Here is a 12,310-nt window from a genome sequence, read left to right on the forward strand (position 1 = left end):
ATGTCAGATGCCAAGGTTGCATGTCGACAACTTGGTTTCACCAAAGCTATAGCATTTTGGCACTATGGATATGGGACGGGTAGAATATGGCTGTACGACATGCGGTGTTCAGGCTCAGAGTCCTCACTTGGAAGCTGTTCTCACAATGGATGGGGACAGGTTTCCTCTGGCTGCGATCACACTAATGATGCTGGAGTTGTGTACCGTTTTAGGTATTCAATATTTGCTCCAAACTACAGCGACAACAAAGTATTTATAATGACGTGTAAACTCATTGGAAGTCAGTTCGTTTCTTTTTCATGATTACATACGTTAAACATCGAGGAAATCAGCATTCAAATATGGCTTTTGATATTTCATTTTCTACTCTCTTAACTAAGACGTTCAACTAATCTGAGTTGGTAAGATGAAATACAAAAAATTAAATAACTGTAGTAATTCATATAAATCCAGGAAGAGTATCACCAAAGTCAATGGGGAACAGTCTGTGAAAATGGCTGGTACATGGAGGAAGCAAAAGTTGCATGTCGTCAACTTGGTTTTACCAAGACCTTGGGACCTTGGTACAAAGGACGAGGACAAGGTAAAGTATGGCTTTACAACATGGGATGTACAGGGTCAGAGTCCTCACTTGGAAGCTGTACTCACGATGGATGGGGAAATGTTCACTCTGGATGCAACAGCCACACGTGGGATGTTGGTGTCGTTGACATTTGTTTTTTATTTTTATTTTTTACCATATAAAAACGTTTAGTCGACGAACACAGGAATAACGGCCGACGTTTTAGAACCCTCATTGTACTATATTTATTAGGATAAAAACTAGTCTTTAATGAATTTACTCTAGGCTACATACCAAAAACAGCGGAAAACAATAATAGGAAAGAAGATATATGATAATATGCTTGTTATAACTTATAAACTTATGGCTTAATAACTGCTTATAAAAAAAAACTTGTTAACCGGGACGAGGATGAGCTGACGTGAGGAAAAGTAACGAATGAAATGGTTTGGTCAACATAAGTAAAGTAACCAGCTTGTAATAAATGAGGATCTTATTCAAATTTTTAAAATTAACTTATCAATAAAAATTTTTAAAAAAATTCATACCATTTTCAAGACTTTAAAGACTTTAAAAGACTTTTAAAACTATATCAGGGAAGAATATTACGAAAACTGCTGTGAACTAATAAAGAGCATACAAAACAAACTATAAAATTATTGAAACTCAAAATAGGTACTGACTTGATGACAAGAACTAAGATAGGGTTCTCCATGTATGTCTCTTCGAGGTTTATTACCAGGGTCAATGGGGAACAGTGTGTCATGATGGCTGGTACATGGAGGAAGCCAAGGTTGCATGTCGACAACTTGGTTTTACCAAAACTGTAGGATATTGGCGCTATGGACGAGGGACGGGTAAAGTATGGCTGAATTACATGGATTGTACAGGATCAGAGTCCTCACTTCAGAGTTGCTCTCACAATGGATGGGGAGGCCATGGCTCTTCCTGCGACAGTCACCAATATGATGCTGGTGTTCATGCTAGATTATTGTTTCTGTGTGATATGCTTCTCGGTATTTAATAGTGAATAATGCTAGGTATCATTGAGTTGTATTACTAGCTAGAGTCAACGGGTAACAGTAAGTTTGCAATTATCTGTCGAGCTGACTGACCTGTCTTGTCCTGCTAGTTTGTCATCCTTCGATCAGATGACAGTGGATCAGGTTGAATCTGTAATCAAGAACTCTCCAATCAAATCATCTTTCCTGGACCTACAATTATATTGAAGGAATGTCATGAGTTTCTTGTTCCAGTTACACGATCGATCAACACAATCTTGTCATCTCGTGAATTTCCATCTGTGTTAAAAACTAGTTGTGTCACACATTAAGAAGCCTACATCATCATCTTCTTCTTCTTCATTAAGTCGATAAAAACCCTGTAGGTATCAAATCAACTGTTACAAAAAAATTTCAAAATATAAAAGATAATTACTGCGATTCCCAGTCACAAACGAAAAATTGAATTTGTGTGGACGTCGATCAAAAGGGTTTCTATCGTTTCTATTCGTTTCTACACCAGGACTGATGTGAATACTCACGTGAACACGTGCAAATGTGCAAAAATCGTTGTCATGCTTCTAGTCGCTGTGAATTTCTCACTCTGGATATATTTTCTCAAAAATGTCGCAGGATTCCGGCTCCGAATCTTAACGCTTGATTGCAAAGCTATTGCTATGGCTATGATTTGAGTTTCTTCAAGATAGGATAAGTCAATACTGATAGTTTGCACTTAAACGTTTGAAATTCGGAATCGGAATCCTGAGACATGTTTAAGAAACCCTTTTGATTGACGTCCACCAAAATTTAATTTTCCGTTTGTGATTTTGGTCTCACTTGGTCGCGCGTGACTGGGAATCGCAGTAATAGATATACATGTGAGTGAGGTAAAAAAATATGAAATTAAATCGTAACTACTGATTAAGAAATTGAATTAAATAAATAAATAAAATGAATTAATCAATATATAAATTATATTTACAATAAGATAAGAGAGATTAAATGAGACTGCCTTTATACTATTTATCTAAGCTGCATGCAGAAACAATTTCTGGGGAACGTTTGTTCCATTCTCTGGCAGTTCTAGGGAAAAAAGAAAATCTGAATACATCTTTCTTGCAGAAAGGCTCAATTAGTTTATATTTATGACTGTTCCTTGCACGAGTCTCTTTATCAAAATTTAAATAATGATTGATATTAATGTCAATTTGATTGTGGATGATCTTATACGTGAAAGTCAGTCGGGATCTTTTTCTTCTCTTTTCAAGAGTATCTAGATCAAGTTGGTTAAGATAGACGTTACGCTAGAAGACCAATTATAGCCATTTGTTCAGAATCTTGCAGCTGATCTTTGAATTCGTTCTAACCTATCAATTTCACATTTAAAATGGAGATCCCATGCAACACAGGCATGCTACACTTGATCCAGATGTACTTACATAATTACAGGCCTATATCTAATTTATCATTTCTCTCTAAAGGGTTTGAGAGGGTTCTCGTCACACAATTACATAACCATCTTGCTTTGAATAATCTATACCCAAACCATCAGTCAGCGTATCGGAATCCGCTCTTTTGAAAGCTCAGAACGGTCTCCTCATTGCTCTCGACAATGGTCACGAATCTTTACTTGTACTTCTGGATTTCTCGGCGGATTTCGACTTAACTGATCACAATACTTTTCAGGAGACTTTAACAACGTTTTGGAGCATCTGGTACAATAATAAAATGGATCAAATTCAAATTCTCCCAGCGTATCCATTATGCCAGCGTTCAACAAGACTCGTCTGAAGTGATGACCACACATGGTGTACCATAGGTTCTGTACATGGCCCTCTATTTTTCTCACAGGCTGTGTACTTGGCCCTCTATTGTTCTCATTTTATATCTCCCAAATGGAAGATACCATGGTCTACGCAGGCAACACACAGATCTACATCATCTTGATGGAACTGAGTAAGGCAGCCTCATTATATCGCCCTAAGCCTTGCATTCGTGATATCAGGGAGTGGTCCTTCCCTAACAAGCTGGTACTTAATAATCGGGAAAATCAGAAATAGTCCATTTGGTTTCAACAGGCTAGTTCCTATGTCATCTCCTACTGTCTCATTTGGGAACTGTGTTTGGCCCCAAACCCTGAAGCTTACGATCTGGGTGTTATAATTGGCAAGCATTTATCATTGAATGAACACATTAATAGTATTTGCCGTTCAGCATTCTTTGCTTTAAGTGACATTGGAAAGATTCGCAAACGTCTTGACCAAAAAACTGCTGAGTCTCTGGTCCACGTCTTCTTTACTTCTTTCCACGACCGATGCAACTCGCTCTTGTTTAGACTGCCTGCTTATGAAAAACAAAAGCTCCAAAAAGTGTTAAATACTGCCGCTCGCATAGTAACAAAAACTCGTCATGATGCCCACATATCTCCAGTACTTAACTCTCTGAACTGGCTCCCTATAAAGGCAAGGATACGCTTCAAAGTTCTTACCACTACTGTTTTCGAGGCTCTCAAAGTTGTTTTACCAATGTCGTTGAATCCTTTCCCGCCAAGTGTGTCTATCAATTAAAAGACTTTTTACAAAAGTGTAACCAGCAAGGGGTTCATCACCTAGGCAAATTCCTAGCCATTCGTTAAAGTTTTAATGAAATAATTTTAATTCTCGTTGTGTGATTGGCTTACTACTAAAAGCATAAAATAGGTGATCATAGTTAGGCGCGTCGCACTGTAATGACTGAAGTAAATACTTTCGATTCTGCACATGCACAGGTTTATTTTAAACGCAATAGAACTTTTTTGTATTATCAATAAATTAGTATCAAAGATTTCTAGAAGCCTTCATTTGACCTAAACCGTAGTAAATTGATACTCTTTGTTATAATGGCTAACATTTGTCAAGGTTGTATGTCCACAGTATTTCATAGTTACTGACATGAGGGAACAGTATGTCATAGTAACTTTGATATTAATGATGCCAAGGTCGCATGCCGACAACTTGGTTTTACTAAAACTGTAGGATTTTGGGACTATGGACAAGGGACTGGTAAAGTATGGCTTAACGACATGGGATGTACAGGCTCAGAGTCCTCACTTGGAAGCTGTTCTCACAGTGCATGGGGAAACGTTGGCTCTAGTTGCAATACTCACCAATATGATGCTGGTGTCGTGTACTTTGTTATATTATTGTTTCAGTGTGATATGCTTCTCGTCATTTGATAGCGAATACTGCTGTATCATGGTGGTGTATTATTTTCTTTAATATAGACGTTTTATTTCACAAATTAAGAAATGAAGCAAGATGGCATGAAAGGAGATGTTTAGGATTAGATAGATAGGTAGAAAGAAAGAAAGAAAGATGGATAGCAGCCTACTAAAGCTCAATTGGTATATTTTACAATAATTAAGAAAATTAAGCTATAACATTCATTGTTTTGTATTTTAACACAAGTGAATTTAATAAAAAACGGAGAGAAAGTTTTTTTTTCTATGTATTTATTAATTGATTGATTGATTGATTAATTTTTATACGAGCGTGCGCGTGCGCGCTTTATATTCATCGTATCTAAATATAACAAAATTGTGGCCAATGAGTGTGCTGTATTTATTTTATTCAAATATTGGTCTGGGGAATAAATCAATATTCATTTCGCGGAACTGCCAAGTTTTAACTGAGAGACAATAAAAGAAATATGATAGTTGTTTTTGATTATAGAAAATTATCAGGATCCAAGAATTAACTTGACATATTTAGGAAATGATTTTTCAAAATTTCTCGTTTGTTCTGTTTTGCGGTTTATACTAATACGATTGCAGGTTGATTATCAAGTGTTCTTATTAAAATTTTATTTGATATTCTTCAAACTAAGAAGTTTGAAAACCTCAAATGAACTAGAACAGCTAAGCTAGTGCTATCCATATAGGTCCTGTGGAGGTATTTTACCAGGGTCAATGGGGAACAGTGTGTCATTATGGTAGCTGGGATATGGACGATGCCAAGGTTGCATGTCGTCAACTTGGTTTTACTAGAACTCTAGGACCTTGGTACTGGGGACGAGGGACCACTGTCAGAAAAAGCCAGAAAAAGCAGAAAATTCTGTTTATTTCTATACATATATTTCCAGTGAAGTTATTTGGAATCAGAATTTCAGAGATATTTTATGTTTTCAATCAATTAACTGACTAGCCTCGGTCGGTGTTTTTCACTCTTTTGAATAACTCGTAAAAAAATTGACATTTTTACCTTAAACACCCATATTTTGTTTGTGTAATCTTAATCCATAATTTTAATTTAGAGTTTAATTAAAATATTGGTCATTATTGCATTCGGTGTATAGCTTTACATAATATATCATATTAAGAAGGAGGTACTTTATCATTTGAAAATATAAATATTATCATATATTTGATCAAGGCTGTGTAAGAATTCGCAAATGATGTCTTGTAAAGTACAAATAAGTTCTAATTGGGGAGGTTTGTGTTTCATATGCTATGCGATAGCGCTGTATTTTCCACCAACTTAGTGCAAACGCATGTTATAACGATACCGATTTCGCAATAGGTTACGGTTACGATGTTTTGAAACTACGATGATGTTTTTATAGCGGCAAAACAAATTATCCTGCCAATGAAAAATTATACATTAATTATTCAAATATTTCTGGGACCGAATATCGAACTTTGTTAATGCTCTTCCAATTAAGATGGTAAAAAATCTCAAATGAATAACTGCAAAAAGTAAACTAGTTTTATCCATACGATTCTTGTGGAAATATAACGCCGTCCAGCGTTGGAACAGTGTGCCATGATGCTGGTGCTGAGTGGCGTATGAATGATGCCAAGGTTACCTGCCGTCAACTTGGATTTGCCAAACCTATAGGAGTTTGGAAATGGGGACGAGGAATGGGTAGATGGCTGTACAAAATGCAGTGTACAGGATCAGAGGTTTCACTTGGAAGTTGTACAGGTTTACCCTGGCTGCAATAGCCACATATATGATGCTGGTGTCAGGTGCTTTCGTTGTGGTGCAAATGCATATTTTAACAAGTGTTGCAATAGCACTACTGAAGCAAGAAGCGATTACTATATTGTTTGAAAACTAGATGTTTTTCATCATCAGCAACAACAAAAGGTTTTGACTTTAGATAACCCGCCCATCAAAAACAATTTCGTTGCTTGTACATTTATAGCTGTAAGTTATTTATAGAAAGCAATTCATGCGACAAAATCCGAAAAAGAAATAAGATTTTAAAATTGCTATTTGTCCTCTTCTTTAGATGGTTTAGTAATCCAATCAAAATCAAAAATTCTATTTAATCCTCTTCGATCTAAGACGTTTAATTAACCTAATTTCATAGACCAAATTGTTAAAAACGAATTAAAATATGATGGTTATCGATACAGGTCTCGTTGAAAAGTATAACCAGAGGGACAATAGGGAACAGTGACTGTGTGCTGATGGCAGGTACGTGGCTCCAGGAAGCAAAGGCTGCATGTCGCCAATTAGGTCTCACAAAAGCTGTGGGATTTCTCTGGGATGGTTGAGGTTGGGGTAAAGTATGGCTGGATTCCACGGCATGTACGGGTTCAAAGTCATCACTGGGCGGCTGTCATGGATGAAGTAACACTGGCTCTAACTGCCCTTCTCGCCAATATGATGCTGGTGTCATGTACTTTCTTAACTTTATTATTTTAAAGTCACCTTAAAATGTCATGTTACACGGTATTCAGTAGATACTGCTAGTTATCAAGGAGGTGTACTACCAGGGTCAATGGGGAACAGTGTGTCGTGGTAACTGGGAAATGGATGATGCCACGGTTGCATGTCGTCAACTTGGTTTTACCAAAACTGTAGGACGTTCGTACTATGGACGAGGAACAGGTAAAGTATGGCTCTACAACATGGGATGTTCAGGCTCAGAGGTCTCACTTGGAAGCTGTACCCATAGTGCATGGGGAAACGTTGGCTTAAGTTGGCTTTAGTCACAATGGATGGGGAAGTGTTGACTCTCTGTGCAACGGTCACACGTGGGATGTTGGTGTAGTGTGCATTTTCGTATTATTATTACTCTGGTCCTAGTTGATTCCTGGCTTATTTCTCAATTGACACGGTTTTGTTTGTTATTCACAAGGCTTTATTTTTATCATAACCCTCATTATAGATGCGAGGTCAATATATAACCCGGTTAACTATATATAGACTTCGCATTTATAATCAGCAACATTTGATAGGAAACCTTCTCAATTGATAAATAAAATACTTAATTACCTCGAACGTCGGCAATAAGCCTATACATGTATATGGCTTATTGCCTCCGCTCTCGGTAATTAACTCTTACATATTTGTTACAGGGAGGTATTCAGGGTTGAATGTCGCGAATGTTGACTCAAGTTGCAACCGTCACGGATGAGATGCTGGATGGTGTTGTATGTTTTCTTTTTGTTTTCGTATTTTATGCACCTTAAGGATTAGTAGTGATCAAAAGACAGTGCATGTTATTAATTGAATTGTTAAGAAATGAAGTAAGATGGCATCAAAAGAAATAGTTAGAATCAATTTTCAGTGCACGGAACAGCCAAGTTCTAACTAACAGAGGCAACGGAGAACTTTACCATAAAGTTACGTTTCATTATTTCAAAATTATCAGGTACCAAGAATGCACGTGACATATTTAGTAATTTTTTTTTAAATTTTCGTTTGTCCTGTTTCGTAGTTTAGATTCCTACAATTAGAAATTGATTGATAAAATATGACGTTCTGTTAGCGAATGTTTTCATTGGAATTTTATTTAATATTCTTTAAACTAAGAGGTTTGAAAATATCAAATGAATTAAAAGACCTAAGCTAGGAATATCCATATAGGTCTTGTGGAAGTATATTATCAGGGTCAATGGGGAACAGTGTGTGTTTATGGTGCTAGCTGGGATATCAACGAAGAAGTCAAAGTTGCTTGTCGGCAGCTTGGGTTTGCCAAAGCTGTAGGAACTTGGCGCTATGTACAAGGGATGGGTAGAATATGGCTGTATTGGATGCTGTGTACAGGCTCAGAGTTTTCACTTGGAAACTGTTCTCACAATGGATGGGGAAACGTTAACTCTCACTGTCATAGCCACAAATATGATGCTATTGTCATGCTGCGTATTGTAATCTTTTAAAAACATCTACAGTGGTCAGTGGGGTACTGTATGTTATTATAATGGGTATGCTTGGGATATAAATGATGCAAAGGTTGCATGTCGACAACTTAATTTTACCAAAACTGTAGCTTATTGGTGGTTTGGACGAGGGACGGGTAAGATATGGCTGTACGGCATGAGATGTTCAGGCTCAGAGACCTCACTTGGAAGCTGTCCTCACAATGGATGGGGAAACGTTGACTCTGGCTGCAATACTCACCAATATGATGCTGGTGTCGTGTATTTTGTTTAAATTATTATTTCAGTATGTTATGCTTATCGGTGTTTGTTAGTACATACTGCTAAGTGTAGTTAGAGGTGTATCACCAGGGTCAATGGGGAACAGTATGTCATCATGGCTGGGGTGAAAATGATGCAAAGGTCGCATGCCGTCAACTTGGTTTTACCAAACCTGTAGGATATTGGCACTATGGACGAGGGACGGGTAAAGTATGGCTGACCGGCATGTTGTGTTTAGGCTCTGAAACTACACTTGAAAGCTGGCAATGGGGCAATGTTGGTGCCTGCGATCACACTGTTGATGTTGGTGTCGTTAGTTTCGATACATACATACATGCATACTTTATATTTGGAAACATAAGGTCAGGAGAAAAAAACTGGCAGCTAAGAGCTAATGTGGACCTCCTATCTACAGTACGTAAAAAATATGAAAATATAGGGATAAAACCCAACCCTAAAATGTAAATTAATAAATAGAAAACAAATTAATTAATACATATGAAAAGCTGAAAATTCTGATATTAATATGGGAAATGCCCGATGCGAAGGTCGCATGTCGTCAACTTGGTTTTACCAAAACTGTAGCATATTGGCGTCCTGGACGAGGGACGGGTAAAGTATGGCTGCAGTACATGCAGTGTATAGGCTCAGAGTACTCACTTGAAAGCTGTACTCACGATGGATGGGGAAATGTTGCATCTTGGTGCGATCACGTTGACGATGATGCTGGTGTTGTGCGCACTTTTATTTTTGTTTTATTAACGTTTGGTATTGCTCAGTTCGCAAAATATGCTAAGCCTTGTTAGAAAATAGGTCGACCGGTTTTTTTACTTAAAAGTCTACTATAATATTTAAGAAAATGGCTCGTTTTCATATGCACGTTATAAACTAAGATATTCAGACAAAATAAATAGTATAATAGTATGGTCGTAATAAAGGAATATAACTTTTAAGAATCACTTATGAAATGTTTAATAGAGAACAGTGTGTCATCATTACTGGAATATGCCTGATGCTAAGGTTGCATGCCGTCAACTTGGTTTTACCAAAGCTTTAGGACCTTCGATTTATGGACGAGGAACGGGTAAAGTATGGCTAGATTACATGGCATATACAGGCTCAGAATCCACACTCGGAAACTGTCCTCACAACGGATGGGGAAACGTTGATTCTGGCTGCAATATTCACCAATATGATGCTGGTGTCGTCTATTTGTTATTGTATTAGTGTCTAATGTATCTCATTGCTTGACAGTTCTTGTATAAATGCTGTAGCAGAACCTACGGTCTAAATGTATGGACAAGGATCGGTTAAAATCTTCACGTCAGAGCTGCCCCCACATTGGGTGTGGAGGTCTTACCTCGCATTCCCTGTCGCAGTATTCCGAAAATACGATGCTGCTGTTTTTGCTCTGGCTATTTTTATTATTTCCTGTATCTGAATGTTTGGCTGTAAGTATTGCACGACATTTTTGAACTAATATTTGTGATATTGGGTGAACTGTGAAAAAACCACGTGATTCTGAACTTCACACTGGACTACAGGTTAAAAGGATTTATCAAACAGCTGCTATAAATCTCGCGACAACTAAAACAAATAAATCGCCAAGATTTCAAAACTTGCATCTTTTCGCACTCTTCTCCGGTCTTCCTTGCACTAACTCTTTCCCATCCATGACGGATTTTCTGCAGCGGGATGTATAAACAGGGCGTGTAAAGCAAAAATCTGAGAAACATCACTGCAAAAGAAGAAGTTCTGTTTTTTTGTTTGGTTGTTTTTTTGTTGTTGTTGTTTTTGTTTTTGTTTTGTTTTGTTTTTTGTTGTTGTTGTTTTTTTTTTTGTTTTTTTTTTTTTTTTTTTTGTTTTTGTTTTGTTTTGTTTTTTTATTGAGTATTGTTTCGAATATCAAATGTAATCTAGCTTTACATCTAGCAAATAGTATCAGTATAAAATGCTCGCCAAATTTCATAATGAACTGCGTCATGAAAAATCCGAAATTGTAATATTGTAATATCCGAAATTATATAAGAATAAAGAAAAACACAACAATGGACGTAGATGGACAATAGTTTACATAAACTAGAACTTTCCTTAATCTACTATCATTTTCTAACACATCTTGTGCATTCATTGGTAAACGTATCTGCAAGCTAGTTAATAAATTATAAACGTATCCTTTTAATTTCAGGGAGTAACTAAAGTAAAGACCTCAGACTTTGCACGCGTATGGAGTAATTGTTTATAAAAACGCAAGAAGTTTCTTTTTTTGTGATATCTATAAATTAGATTCAAAGGTTCCAATAAGGCTTAATTCGACCTACACTAAATTGATATTCTTTGTGTTAGCGAATGTTCTCATTGGAACTTTACTAAAGTAATATTCTTCAAACTAAGAAGTTTGAAAATCTCAAATGAACTAGAAGAGCTAAGCAAGTGCTATTCATATAGGTTTTGTAAAGGTGTATTACCAGGGTCGATGGGGAACAGTGTGTCATGGTACCTGGGGCACGAATGATGCCAAGGTTGCATGTCGTCAACTTGGTTTTTCTAAAACCCAAGGACCTATGTACTATGGACATGGGACGGGTAGAATATGGTTGTATAGCATGCAGTGTTCAGGCTCAGAGACCTCACTTGGAAGTTGTTCTCACAATGGATGGGGACAGGTTTCTTCTGGCTGCGATCACACTAATGATGCTGGTGTTGTGTGTTTTTCAAATTATCAATAGTCTGTACCCTCATTGGTAAATATACGCAAAGCACTATTTTAGCAAAATACCGCTGTGATCCTTTATCTCACACTCTTTTGTAAGCATGATTTTAAAAGTGCATTATTACATCAAATTTTCGCTACAATTATTTCGCGATTTTCACGGCTTTCAAAAAATCGCGAAATTAAATTGACGCGAAAAATAAGTACCGCGAATATATAATGACGCGAAAATTAAGTGATCACCCTTGATGCACATTGAAATAAATATTGAATTTAATAAAAAAAAACATGAACTTTTTCTCGTTGTTGTTGTTGTTACTGTTACTTAATCAGTAAAGTCGTTTTGTTCAAGGAAACTGTGGGTTTGAATTAATCCTGGTAATTAATAACTCATTTTATGAAATCGCGAAATTAAAGTGTCGCGAAATACTCTGCCTATCAAATGCGGTGGTTTTATACTGAATTCAAAGATTTTTGAGTTGTTTATAGAAGAGCTTCACACCCCGTAATCTGGAGAAATGCTTTTATATTTTGGTTTGTTCTGTTTTGGGGTTTAGAATTTAAAAATAGAATTGCTGAAAACGATATTTCTTTTATGAAGTATTTGATATAATGCCCCGTTC

The 12,310-nt window shown here is 36.7% G+C and overlaps 1 protein-coding gene across 1 annotated transcript in view; it reads left to right on the top strand.

Annotated features, from left to right (window-relative positions):
- The window catches only part of LOC116303039 (scavenger receptor cysteine-rich domain-containing protein DMBT1), a 25,682-nt gene continuing 13,372 nt past the window's right edge, over positions 1-12,310 (top strand). Inside the window, exons 1-8 of the mRNA XM_089034203.1 lie at positions 1-249; positions 454-696; positions 1,305-1,578; positions 3,415-3,593; positions 7,292-7,439; positions 8,421-8,701; positions 9,065-9,388; positions 9,953-10,194. Coding sequence (XP_088890329.1) covers positions 1-249; positions 454-696; positions 1,305-1,578; positions 3,415-3,593; positions 7,292-7,439; positions 8,421-8,701; positions 9,065-9,388; positions 9,953-10,194 — 1,940 coding nt within the window. The remainder of the gene's footprint in view (positions 250-453; positions 697-1,304; positions 1,579-3,414; positions 3,594-7,291; positions 7,440-8,420; positions 8,702-9,064; positions 9,389-9,952; positions 10,195-12,310) is intronic.

Source organism: Actinia tenebrosa, unplaced genomic scaffold, assembly GCF_029948245.1.
Source record: "Actinia tenebrosa isolate PJP-AT-01 unplaced genomic scaffold, QUT_ActTen_1.0 PGA_scaffold2__45_contigs__length_23673736, whole genome shotgun sequence".
NCBI classification, from domain to species: Eukaryota; Metazoa; Cnidaria; class Anthozoa; order Actiniaria; family Actiniidae; genus Actinia; species Actinia tenebrosa.